Below are 13,985 nucleotides of genomic sequence, written 5' to 3' on the forward strand. Positions count from 1 at the left end.
CAAATACAATGAAGCCTATTTTATTTTTAGTGACGGGCAAAATTTGGTTTTTTGCATAAAAGAAGAAAACATTTTATTTCAACTTGAAACTTTTCGTGTTTCGTTTACCGTCACCGCACATAATCAATTTCATCAAATATTTTTGTATTAAAGTAATCTTAAAGTAAACTTTAAAATATATTATAATTTTATTACCTTCGGTCTTGATTTGTATAATGTATAACCAGTAGATGCTGGGTTGCTCGCAAATCCGGATGATGGACTTGTAAGAAAAGCAGATGGTGTACCATTAACTATACTTGACGATGGTCCGTTTGAAGTTAAGCTAGAATTACTTGAAAAAGGTGGTGTCCTTTCTCGAGATATCGATCCAAAAGACGTTTCTAATGAATGAGGCTGTAAACTCATTGAATTATCTAGGTATGATATTTTCGTTCGATTGATTGTATCTGATGTGACGTTTAATGATCTCGGTCTAGATGGTTTTACTGGAGCCTAAAAGAGACAACGAGTATTCTATTAGTATAAAATATAGTTCGATTCATTCAGTATGAAAGATTTGTGTTTTTATTGCTTCGTTATTAATTTTTGCTTTTTCATTTTTTCTTTTAAGACTGTTTTAAGTCAAACTTGGGAAGAAACATTTAAAAGGGGTTTGAAATACACTCGCGATCATAAAATCCGGGTCACCTTGAAAATCACCGATATTTCATTTTTAACGAGCTTTATCGTAAATAATAATAACACAAATACAAACTAATGCATGTTTCTGAGAATTGTTGCGGTTTCCTTTGTAACAAAGAATTCCAATAGTGCCGATTTCGCGGTAAAGTGCACACTTCCCAAAATGGCTACCTGTAACTCCGCTTGTTTTAAATGTCTCGTTTGTACTTCGACTTTCTGTTCAAATGCAACGGACAAACGTTTATTATTGCCACCATTAGTGTTTATTAGTGCCATTATTAGTGTTTATTTTTTGACAAAAATGCCTTTGACTGTTGTTGAAACGGCACAAATTGTTGCACTTGTGAAAGACGGTCACACTCAACGGCAAGTCGCAAGAACTGTTCTTAAAGAAAGGCGTAAGCCTTTCTACGGTTCAACGAGTGCTTCAACGCTTTCAGGAGGCAAGTTTGCTAACCAGTCGACCTGGCTCTGGACGAAGAAGAACGACCAAGGCACTAGATGACCGTTTCCTTGTGTTTCAGGCTTTACGAAACCGGACCTCAACTGCGGTTATGCATCAAAATCGTCTAGAGGAAGTACGAAATCACAATTTTAGTGTTGCAACAGTCAGAAGAAGACTTCGTTCTTCTTGACTATCTTCTCGGGTAATGGCTAGAGGACCGCCACTTCGCCGGGTGCCTCGAGTTGCACGACTAGCTTTTGCTCGACAATACGCGCATTGGGGAATTAACGATTGTAGCAAAGTGTTATTCTCAGATGAATCCCGTTTCTGCCTAACTGGATCCGATGGACGTGTAAGAGTTTGAAGGAGAACCGGTGAACGATTTTCACAAGCTTGCATTGCTCCAAGAATGCCATTTGGTGGAGGCTCGGTCATGGCTTGGGGAGGTATATCTTCCGACTTCCACACAAAATTACCCTTCATCGAAAATGGGTCCCTAACTGCACGAAGGTACATTACGGAGATTCCGGAAGAACATGTTATGCCCAACATGGCAGGGCTTGGAGAAAACGCCGTTTTTATGCAGGACAACGTGCGACTGCACGTTGCCAGGATCAGTATGTAATACTTGAACGAAGTTGGAATTACGAGGGTACCCTGGCCAGCTAGGTCTCCGGACCTGAATCCCATCGAACATCTCTGGGACGATTTGAAAAAACGTATTCAAACCCTTACACCTCCTCTTAACAACGCACAGGAGCTTAAGGATCTGTTAGTGAGAGAGTGGAATAACATACCACAACATGTAATCCGGAGAAAAATTGAGAGTATGCCCCGAGTATGCAACCGATACTTTAGTGTTTCCGCAAAATCACTAGAGTTATTACATATAATTTTTATAAAATATCACATAATAACAACCCCTAACCTTATTGTTCATTGAAACCTGGACAGACTACGTGCTGACATTTTTCTATACTTATTCTCAAATTCATTGTGGTATTTTAATTACATTTGGTTTTTTTTCACATTTAAATTGGTAATAATAGTTCTGTCAACTTTTTGCTTTAAAAATAATGAATACCAAATTCCAACATAAAGATATTCATAGAAATACATTATAAATACACTGCAGAGTAAAAAGAGGATCTAACTGTGGAACAGATCACTACTTTCTTTTAGCTAATCTTTTGTGCCCCTTTAAACAATACTACAAACATAACACCAAAAGTGAGAGAAACAATAGGAAACAGTACAAAACGGAGAGATATAAATTGCACCTTTTACTCCAACCAAGTATTAAACATCTTTTTCAATCTAGATTACAAAAGGAACTAAATTAGATGGAAAGAAATATGGATGTAGAACAAGAATACAACAACCTCAAAACGATAGTAAAAAAATTGCTTATGAAGTATTAGGAACGAAGAACAACGACAAAAAACACCACCAACCACCATAGATGACAAAAAACGTAAAAGAAATGATAGAAGAAAAAAACAAAATATATAAGAAATGGCTAACAAATAAAACATCTAGCAATAAAGTAACATAACAAAGGAAAAACGGAGAAGTACGCAATCAAATAAAACAAGCAAAAAACAATTTCTGGGAACAAAAATGTTTCCAAGTTGAAAATTTAATTGATGGTTCTCAGACTATGGAAGCATGAAGAACTATCACTAATCTAAAGAAAAATACTCATAACTCCTTAAGCAACTTAATTCCTATAGAAAAGTGGGAAAATCACTATAAAAATTTACTCCAAGAGTCCAGATTGGAATATATGGGAGAGGAATACAGTATGGGGAGACAAACAAATAATAACATTAATACTACTAACAATGAGGTCCATACTGCGTTAATTAAAATGACAAACGGGCGACCTGCAGGACCTGGCAATATAGCTGTAGAGTTACTTAAAGCAGGAGGTCCACTCCTAATAGAATGAATAACTTTTTTAATGAATCAATGCTGCCAACAAATTAAAGTACCATCTGAATGGAAAACCGCTCAATAAGTGTCCATCTTTAAAAAGGGTAATCGAAAAGATGCTAGCTGCTACAGAGGATTAAGTGTCCTGCCTACTTTCGGGAGATTGTTTGGAAAGATAATAAATGGAAAAATACAAGATGATGTAGGACATCTAATTAGCGTAAACCAAAGTGGATTTACGCCTGGTAGATCTTGCACTGATGACTTGTTTATACTCCAATAATTAATAGAAAAAGGAATAGCGGTTGGTACCGAAGTACATCGAGCCTTCATCAACCTAGAAAAAGCGTATATAATCACAGAACTATACAGGGATAACACTACTTACCTAAAAATTGGAAATAGACTATCAGAGCCAATAAAATTACCAAAAGGACTAAGACAAGGATGCAGTATGTCACCCATACTGTTTAATTTATATATTGAGGCAGCCCTCCAAAATTGGAAAAACCACTGCCAGGGAATGGGAATCCCCATAGGAAATGACGTATCTCTCTGAACTTTGCTAATGACCAAGTCGTCCTAGCTAAAGATTCTTATGATCTAGAATTTATGACAAAGAGTCTATACAGAGAATATGTAAAATGGCGGTTACAAGTCAGCATGAAGAAAAGAGAATATTTAGTTATCAATTCAGATGCAAGTTTTGAAGTGTTGATAGACGAGGACGTGGAAATCAAACAACTGGAAAAATTTAAATATTTAGGTGAACTCATTGATAAGAACGGCTTGGGAGAAACCGAAATTAAACACCGAATTCATCAGGGGCGTAAAATAATAGGATGTCTGAACTTCTTATGGTGGGATCACAATATTTCCAAAAGGAACAAAAAAAGAATAGGGCAAACCATGGTTGAATCAGTTCTTTGTTGTGGCTCTGAAGTATGGATAATTAATGCAGACCTGAAGATTTTTGGCAGTTGAAATTGATTATTAATTGAGAAGAAGTGCTAGAACATCAAGGCTGGAAAGGAAGATCAATGAATCTATAAGAAATAACATGAATGCTACAGAAACGGTCATTGACCGAATAGAAAAATGAGGTTTAAAATGGTTTGAACACCTATTGAGAATGCCTGACGAACGTTGGCTCCAAAAACTTCACAGATGGAAGACCCTGGAAGAAGAAAAAGAGGTAGACCTCGACGCTCATGGAATGAATGAATTAGAAGGGCGATGGAATCGAGAAGTTTGGAGGAGGATGCCTTGGGCCGGGAGGCGTCATTTTCTTCCTTTTCTGCGTCATTTTCGCTTGCAACCTGTTGGATTGCGTTAATGGCGGCTGGCAATTAATATCATAAGATATGCTTTAATTTTTCAATTTTCAACGGTGTGCTTCTAGTGTCATCAAAAACGTAAATAATAATTATTGTTTATCTAAAAATGTTTTAACTATTTTACTACTTAAAATTTTTTGTTTTTACGTTTTTACATTGGTTTTCAATTGAACACTTTTAAATGTGATACGTGCTTCGTTTGACCATTTGTTATTGATTGTGTTTTAAATAATTAAATAATTGCCAGGCGGCTTTTGTCATGCTTCAGTGTAACATTTAAGGCTATACTTATATTACAATTACATCTGATTACATCTATTTATACATGGATTAAGTAATTTTTACTATGAATGTTTCAAATACAAATAAACTATGTGAATGATTGATTTTCATGACCAATTTTTTGTAAAACTGGGTTGCTTTGTTTAAGAACGGAATTGTAAGTCATTTTTTACATTAATTATCTCTTATTCACTCTATTTTAAGATGCAGTAACTTAATTATTCAGTCTGTTAAGTTCCAATTCTGTCAATTTATATAATGAGCTCATAATGTTTGTCTGAAATGATATCTTTGCCAATTGGTAAGATTTTGTGTAGATTTTGGTGGTAAATTAAACTTTTATAAATATATACGCTTGGTTTTATATATACGCTATATAAAAAATTGGAAAATCGACGGCGTTTCGATACCAAGCAGTCACGTGAAGAGAGAAAATAGCAATGTGGTTCCCCAATTTCTGTTAAGGTTGAAGTTTATAACAAATATAATTTTTTAAGTTTTAAAATTATATCCAAACAACTTACCCATAAATTAGAAGACGACATAGCTCTATTGGGCATTGAAGTAAATAAATCCGTAGATGTGTTGTGCCTCCATATTTTTCTTTTGTCGAATTTAGTTACTATTGGAAAATTTACTTGAGTCGATTGATCCATTTCTGAAACAAAAAAAATACTAAATGAAATTTAGAATGAAAGGTGCATTACAATATTTTGAGATTTGTAATAAATTAAATGGCATTCTTTGTATATTTATTTCTGATATACTTTGTCAACCTTGCTTAGCCATTATCTGAATAATTAAAACGTTAAAATGAAATCGATATTTTTTAGGTCATTAGTGGTACGGTGACAAGACGGAATATCCAAAATCATAAATCTAGACAAAGTTGGTATTTCTAATCTCTTTTTTAGTTGCAGAGTCACGAACTGTGGTTAAGAGGCCACCGACGAGTTTTTCTAGCCATGGTCTTCGAATAACACAACTGATCATAAATCTCTACTCTTCCTTTTGTAAAGTTATTAAATAGAACCTCGGGCTTGCCAGTATCTTCAAGTATTGGCGATTGAAAACAAAGTATCTGACCTCTGGCGGAATAAATTTAATCTACTAAAAGTGGTATAAACAAACCAGACAGCTGTCGATTTGAATAGAATTATTAAAGTTTTTTAGTAAATTTCAGCATTATGACCACGTTAAAGTATTTTAAATCAAATCGATATTGTTCTGTTCCTCAATGCAATTCAAGATCAACAAAAGATATTTCCCTATTTCTCTTTCCCAAACTGGAAAACTTGAGGAAAAAAGAGGAAATCAATAAAAAGAAAATACCACTATCATTAAGTCAATAACATATTGAGAATACTTAATTTATTTTCAGATATAAATAAAGAAATAACAGAAATACAAATAGTTACCATGTTGGGATAGTATCATGAGGCTTTTTACTTTTTTTGTAAATGCTTTTCTGCAAGATCTGAAAATAAAAACCAATTATCCATGGTGACATTTCTATTGGGGTCAGAGAGATTTCAAAGCGTTTTTGAGACATTGTTGCTCTAAAAAGGGGCATTCCAAATTGTTTTGACCATTCAAATTCGAGGTACTCAGGTAGCTAGATTTTAGAACACTACTCATATATAAAATACTGAGTAATACCAAAATCTCTTCTTTGCTTGTAGCATTTGTAAAACTTGGAGTTCGACTAAATTTAGTAGATTGTTTAGAGATTTCTTGGTTTATGTATTAAGTAATATAGTCTATCATTCAGTCGCTGAAAAAGAGTTTCCAAGCCAAAATCTCTTCTGGGGCATTTAAAACGTGAGCCTTTGGATTTGATGGACGAAGCAATATGTTTTTTTAATTGTGCCAGTGTTGTTTGAAAAAAACGAAGTTTTATACCACTTACAACCATTTTTTACATATACTGCTTTCTTCTTTGATCGCTATCTTTCTACGAATCTTCACTCTCGTCTTTACTAACCTCTGGTTCTGCTAAAATGGTATCAGAATGTTCACTTTCACTAAGCTCTTTGTATTCATCCTCACTCAAGTATTCAGATTCTGTTTTACTTAAAGAGACATCTTCTTTACTCTCTCCAGTCTCACAAGCACGTAAAATTTTTTCTAATTCAGCCGGAGTCAACTTTTTGCTTGTTGAAACTATTTACTTCTATATTCAAGATTATAACGGGAAATGTACTGTGGTGTCGTTTGTGACACCGATAAAAATTCTAAAATACCTATTAGCTTCCGATAAATACTCACGGCTACAGTTGATTTGAAACTAAAAGAGGTAAAGGTACTGAGAATCTAGGCCGACCCTCTCTAGAAATGTGCTAACTGCATCTAATTGAAACTGCGCGGTGTCACCGGCGATGTAACAAGAACGTAATAATAAGAACAAAACAAGAGTAATAAAATTTAAAAACTTCAGTGTTGTATTATGGAGAGTCATTATTGTTTATTTTGGTTGTTTACTTTAAATTTGGCGGAAAAACACGAGAACTAACAGAATCAGTAATAACAATGGTAACCAAAATTAGAACTGTGGAAGGACTAATTCCAGATGAATGGAAAGCAGTATTTTTGCATCTTCGGTAAAAAAGGCCGTAAACCTACTTAGTTACACCGTGAACTAGTATTAAGATAGGTGTGAAAAAGATTAATTTTCCCGTGAAAGTAGGATCAGGGGTCGGTGCTTAGTCTTTATTTAGTCCCATTAGTGCTAGACCAGATAACACTGATAATATCTTGTATTTTAATCTTATTTTTTCTGTAGTCGATAGTGGCTGACGATATATTTAGAGTACTTAGAGGTAAGCATTACAGTATTATTGCTGATCGAATGTAATTTGTCCTAAACCCAGTAATTACTTGATGTTCGAAAGGACTTTCAGTAAATTCTAATAAATCGACACTTGTTTTATTTACAAATAGAACGATATTAACAATTTAACCTCCGAACATGAATGTAACGACATTATCATTATCATAAGTGAATTATCTCGGAGTTATATTTGATAAGAAACTCACGTGGAATTCTCACCTCGCAAATATCGCCACTAAAGTAACAAAGGGTTCTTTGAACATGGCGTAGGCTATTGGTCATAAACCGTTGTGAGACCGTAGAATTATACTTCACTGGTTTTGTGGAATAATACAATGTAGCAAAATGCAATAATAGAGTTGAAAAGTGCAAATAAATGTTAAAATTTCAGGTATAACGCGATTATATTCCAATACATCCTTGGAGATAATGCTGGACTTTCCTTCTCTGCATATACGTAAGGAGGATCACTCTAGAAAGTGCCTTTGGGTTAAAAAAGGTTTAGCATATAAAACCTGGTGACCTGATTAAGTATCTAGAGATTTTAAGGGTTGGTACAACGCAATGACTAGAAACGAATTGATGGAGAGTAATAAATGGAAGTGGAAAAATCCATTTCATCGCTAAAAAACGACAAAACACCAGGTCCCGATAACATACAGGGCGAGATCATAAAACTCCTATGTGAAACGGATGACCACTTCCTCGATTTTCTGACAGGCCTTTTTAACACCTTTTACGACAAAGGGGAGATTTCGGAGGAATGGCTTCGATCGACCTTTGTAGCCATACCTAAAACACCAAGTGCAAAACACTGTGATCAACACCGCTTAATAAGCTTGATAAATCACATTACCAAAGTTTTCACCAAAATCATACACAATAGAATATATAACAAATGCGAAGCAAATATATCGGAGTCACAGTTCGGATTCCGAAGCGCATTGGGCACAAGAGAGGCGATCTTCAGTCTGCCAGTTTTAATTCAAAGATGCAGAGACATGCACAAGGATGTCCACTTGTGCTTCATCGACTTCTCCAAGGCGTTTGACAAGGTCAAACATGATAAACTCATGGAAATGCTCAGGAAGATGCATATTGATGGCCAGGATCTGCGCATAATAACCAGTCTCTATTGGAACCAAAGTGCTGAGATAACGATGGGCAACTTACACAGTGGGAAGATAGATATTAAAAAGGGTGTACGACAGGGATGCGTCCTCTCGCCGCTCCTGTTCAATATATACTCTGAACAAATCTTCAGAGAAGCACTGGGAGAAGTTTCGGAGGGTATCAAAGTAAACGGAGAGGTAATCAATAATATTAGATATGCTGACGACACAGTTATTATCGCAAATGACTGCAACGAGCTTCAAAGACACACAGCAAGTCAAGAATATGGTTTAGAACTCAATACAACCAAAACTAAATGCATGCTCATCAGCAGAACACAACAACCTCCGATGCAACTGACATTAAACAACCGAAAAATAGAACAAGTGGAGACATACACATACCTTGGAACCACAGTCAACACAAAATGGGACCAGTCAACAGAAATAAGATCACGAATTGAAAAAGCGCGAAACGCGTTCAACAATATGAAAAAGTGGTTCACAAGCAAAATCTCAATGGAACTAAAATTAAGACTGGTCAAGTGTTATGTCTTCCCGGTCTTGTTCTATGGAGCAGAGGCATGGACCACAACGGAAGCCACCCTGAAGAAACTAGAATCCTTTGAGCTGTGGATATATCGCCGTATTCTTCGGATATCCTGGACAGACCACATCACTAACGTGGAAGTAATGCAGAGAATAGGCAAAAGCAAAGAAATAATCTTCACCGTAAAGAAACGGAAGCTTGAGTACTTCGGACATGTCATGAGGCATACTAAGTACCGGCTGCTACAGTTAATAGTCCAAGGAAGAATCGACAGTAGGAGAGGGCCGGGAAGAAGACGACACTCATGGATGCATAACCTGCGACAATGGTTCGGATTAACATCGACCGAACTGTTCAGAGGTGCCGTAAACAAAGTCAAAATAGCCTTGTTAATAGCCAACGTCCGAAACGAATAGGGCAAAGGAAGAAGAAGTAAATCGATGCGAATACTGCTATTTCGTGGTGCTACTTCCGAGTATAGAAGTATCGCTTCAAAAATTAAAATATAGTAGGCAAGCACTGCAAGTAGAGAAAATATATACATAATTGGCTGGATCACGATCGAATGATAACAGACGGCTTCCAACAGAAGAAAAAAAGATACAATTTTGAATTTAAAAGGAAAATAATACTTGACAAAACGATGTTGACTTACTTGTATGTAGTAACGGAGCAGACTTACACTAAATTCGTATTTATAATTTGTAAATGTTTTTCAATTATTAATATAAATTTATTTTTAATGCCAAAAGTAACGAATTACTTACCACAGGAGTAGAAGGAGAGAAGAAGCAAACCTGTAGCGTTTTCTTACATTTTTACTATTTCCTTAATAGCAATGAGACAGCAATATTGATTTTTGTATCAACACAATTTTCAATAATTACCGAATTTAAACAAATAACACTTATTTAATAGACAATATTTTTAGCAAACATGTAAGGGCAGTGTTTAATGTTACACACGACTCAAATTTTATGAAATTTACACTTAGGTAGCAATTGAACCAGCACAATATCACAACATTGAATAATAAACACCGGTTTATCACCTATTACTCTGCTTGTGGTATACACTATGTTTATATTTACAATATATTTACTTATTTTAACGATATCACAACAAAAATAACTCGTGTTATAATAATTGAATCTGAAAACCGTAACTGTCAAGTGTGGTTTTTACAGTTAAGTAGTCCGGTTGAATATGAGGGAATTCAGGATTCGTTAACAAATGATCGAATTTTTCTTGCGATTGTGCCACTTTAATAGTCGTAAACTCTTGCACAAGTATACAAGCATAGGAAGTAATCAGTTAAGAACAAGGAATGTAGACTTTTGCGGCCGATGTTTTTTAGGGATAAATTGTTTTCGTTGTCTTTAGGTCGAGGTCTGGAACTGTTTCTCTGTAGCTCAATAGTGATTTTACTCGAATATATACGGTTTTTATAACGCCGATAACTTTTTCGTGGACGATGAATGAGGTGGTTTAGATATCTCTCAGGATCGTCGAATCGTGGTATCGGACGCAGTCGCTAAGGATTTACCCATAGAAGACTGATTTGATGTCCTTGAAGAAAGTCATCGGCCGAACAAGAGAACTTGACTTCTATTGCAAACTATTTAGGAGTGATCCTGGATCCTGTTGTGAAAGGAACACCTGTAATGCAAGTGAAAAATATTGTGCTACCTTGTACGGAATACAGCCAAAAATAATACATTGGATGTCCATAGTGAGGCTTATACTGACGTACTCTGTCATATTGTGGTAGTCTAGGGTGAGGTTTAGCTCAATCAGACCAAATTGGCTTACCACTAGCGGCTTGCTTGCAGCAACGCAGCTTCAAAGGAATTAGAGACCACGTACAGTAGGACAGGCTCAGACTCTTTGATCCTGCTGATCCTAGCGGATAATAGGATACTCTCAATAGCTGGTTCTCTACACTGCGAAAACCAGTCATTACAGTCCGGATGATACATGGTGATAAGTGGAGACCAGTCCAAGAGGTCTAAGTGTTTGTAGGTCTCATAAATCGAGTCTACCATAAGCATAATAGAAATTCTATAATTTTAGAATTAAATTCCCAACACACATTACCCAAGTCGTAGTTAGCATAGAAAGACTTATTATCCAAGAACAGGTAGAAGGCCGAAGATCACGAGGAAGATCCCTAACAAGATGTATCGACCAAATGACCAGAATGTCCAAAAGATGGAGAGAGAGAGAGAGAAGAGAGAGAGAGAGAAGAGAGAGAGAGAGAGAGAGAGAGAGAGAGGGAGAGAGATGGAGGGGAGAAGGGGGAGATTCCGTAGAAATTTTGCTTTTTTTCCAAACAGAATATAGTTTTCTGTCTTCCAATTCATGCCGTAAATCCATTACGTTTAAATCACCTATTGTCGTAGCCATTTTTTACAAAATTTATTTATATAACCCACTTCTGACACCAATGCAATCTTTATTTTAATTTATTTACAGTCTTCTAACACTTATTTTAATTTATATACAGTCTAACACTAACACTAAAAACATAATTAATTTATAACATTTATTTACTTAACCGTACAAATTTACTTTATTTACTAGATTCTAGAATTTAATTTCTCTTATTTCTATTGTCCGCTTCCGTATGTTCCGGATTTCAATAGAAACTTGTCGATGCCGCCAGACCGCCGCACCTGCAACTCGATTGTCGATCGAGTACATTTCATGGCTATTGTAATAGTATGTTTGACAATAATTCAGTTGTAAACCAATTCGTGAGTTATTAATATTTTGAATGATAAGGTTAGAGCATTAAATATAAAAATAAAACGATAAGTAATCCCATAATCACTTTTTATCGTTTTATTTTTTTTTATTTTAAAACCGATTTATTGAAATCATGTTAGTTCTCGGCGGTGTTCTCGAACCAATGCTGTACCTGATATTCACTGCGGACTTACCTACATCACCAGAAGTCACAACAGCAACTTATGCAGATGACACAGTAGTAATCTCTTCAAATGAAGACGCAGCCATAGCATCACACAGAGCACAGGCTAACTTAGATGCAATACACACTTGGCTAAAAATGTGGCGTCTACGAGCCAACAAGACAAAATCTGCACAGGTAACATTTAAAAACCGCAAGGGAAACTGCCCTCCGGTATCGTTCAACGGTCAACCTCTGCCACAGAAAGACGACATAAAATACTCATATAGAAAAAACACATATTTACTAAGCGAAAACAGCTGGACCTTAAACCGGCAAACTATATTGGTTAATAGGCCGGAAGACAAAACTGTCATTCTAAAACAAAATTTTAATAAAAAGTTATTTTAAAACCCATTTGGAGCTACGGAATTCAGCTATGGAGTACAGCAGCTAGATCCAGTATTGACATTCTTAAAATATTCCAATCGAAAGTCTTCTGATTGATAACTAATGCTCCATGGTACGTTCCAAACAAGACGATCGCACGAGACCTCAAAATGACAACTATCAACGAAGAAGTCACCAATTTCTGCCAACAATATGATCAGATACTAACAGGCCATCCCAATAATATAGCCAAAATTTTATGGCGCAACCAATCGGACAAAGGCTCAAACGAAAGACCCCAGCCGACCTGTAAACTATAAACTAATCGCAGAAGTCCAATAGAATCTAAAAGCAGAAGCCCAACCAAACCCTAAGACTACGTGACACTATTACATAGTATATAAGCAAGAATACACAGGAAATTGTCAATGGACAATTTTCTACAAGACGGTGTTTTTTCTTTAATAATATTTATATGTTAAATATTGTCAGAAAATTTACTTATTGTAATTATACTCGTATTATAGATTGTAAATATATTGGAATGCTAAATAAAAAAAAAATGTTCTTAGATCTAACGGCAACACTTTCTGAGTCAATAACGTTAGCTATTATTTGTTCTTTATGCATGTATTATTCTGATCCAGTTTGTTAGATAAACCAGTCTTCCTATTTTTTTCCTCTTCAATGTAGGTTTATTGTTTATGGACCACACTATCTTCACTAGTCTGCTTTTTAAGGCAGCACCTGACATGTATTATTTGATATTGATATTTTGCAGAGCTGTAAAAGATACTTTTTAAAAGTATCTAGATACTTTTAAGATACTTGAGGCAAAAAGTATCTTAAGATACTAAGTATTTAAGATACTTTTTTGTGAAAGTATCTAAAGATACAAAATACCGGAAAAGTATTTAGAGTAAAAATATCTTAGATACTTTCAAGTATCTAAGATACTTTTGAGTATCTAAGATACTTTTAAGTATGTAAGATACTTTTATGTATCAAAGATACTTAGATGCTTTTCTAGTATCTAAGATACTTAGATACTTTTGTAGTAACTAAGATACTTTTAGGGTATAATATAAAGGTACTCGGTACTCTACTACTCTACAGTAGATTGTCGATACTTTTGTTTTAAAAACATCATTTTAACCCTTTAAATTATCATACAATTTTAGTTTAAGCCAGCAGGTACTTTGAAATGGTATACTTTGGGCTTTGGGGTAGATAAGACATAAAAGACGTTAAGTTATTACAAACTAATAACTATGTATTGAAAACAAAAATCCAACATTAAATTTTCAAAACAATATAAAATAAACATAAATTCGTGTGTTAAAAACAGCACAAGATGCATTATGCATTAAAAACAGAACATTCAACATAATTAAATTTTTAAACACAATAGGATAGGTGAAAAATGAAAAGTATCTATTTGTCAGGTCCTGAGTAAGTATCTAAGATACTTTTTTGTATCTAAGATACTTTTAGTATCTAAAGATACTT

General features: G+C 35.0%; 1 protein-coding gene across 3 annotated transcripts in view; it reads right to left on the minus strand.

Annotated features, from left to right (window-relative positions):
• Positions 1–13,985, minus strand: part of LOC140445095 (calcium release-activated calcium channel protein 1-like) — a 145,824-nt gene that overhangs the window by 10,904 nt on the left and 120,935 nt on the right. For 2 of the 3 annotated variants that reach the window (XM_072536912.1, XM_072536911.1), the window contains exons 3-4: positions 5,208–5,341; positions 196–495 (exon numbers count right to left, since the gene is read on the minus strand). In XM_072536912.1, coding sequence (XP_072393013.1) covers positions 196–495; positions 5,208–5,339 — 432 coding nt within the window. In that variant the 5' untranslated portion in view covers positions 5,340–5,341. Of the gene's footprint in view, positions 1–195; positions 496–5,207; positions 5,342–9,942; positions 10,223–13,985 lie in introns of those variants that run through there. The other variant, XM_072536913.1, reaches the window with a different exon arrangement.

Source organism: Diabrotica undecimpunctata, chromosome 7 (assembly GCF_040954645.1).
Source record: "Diabrotica undecimpunctata isolate CICGRU chromosome 7, icDiaUnde3, whole genome shotgun sequence".
Classification (NCBI taxonomy): Eukaryota; Metazoa; Arthropoda; class Insecta; order Coleoptera; family Chrysomelidae; genus Diabrotica; species Diabrotica undecimpunctata.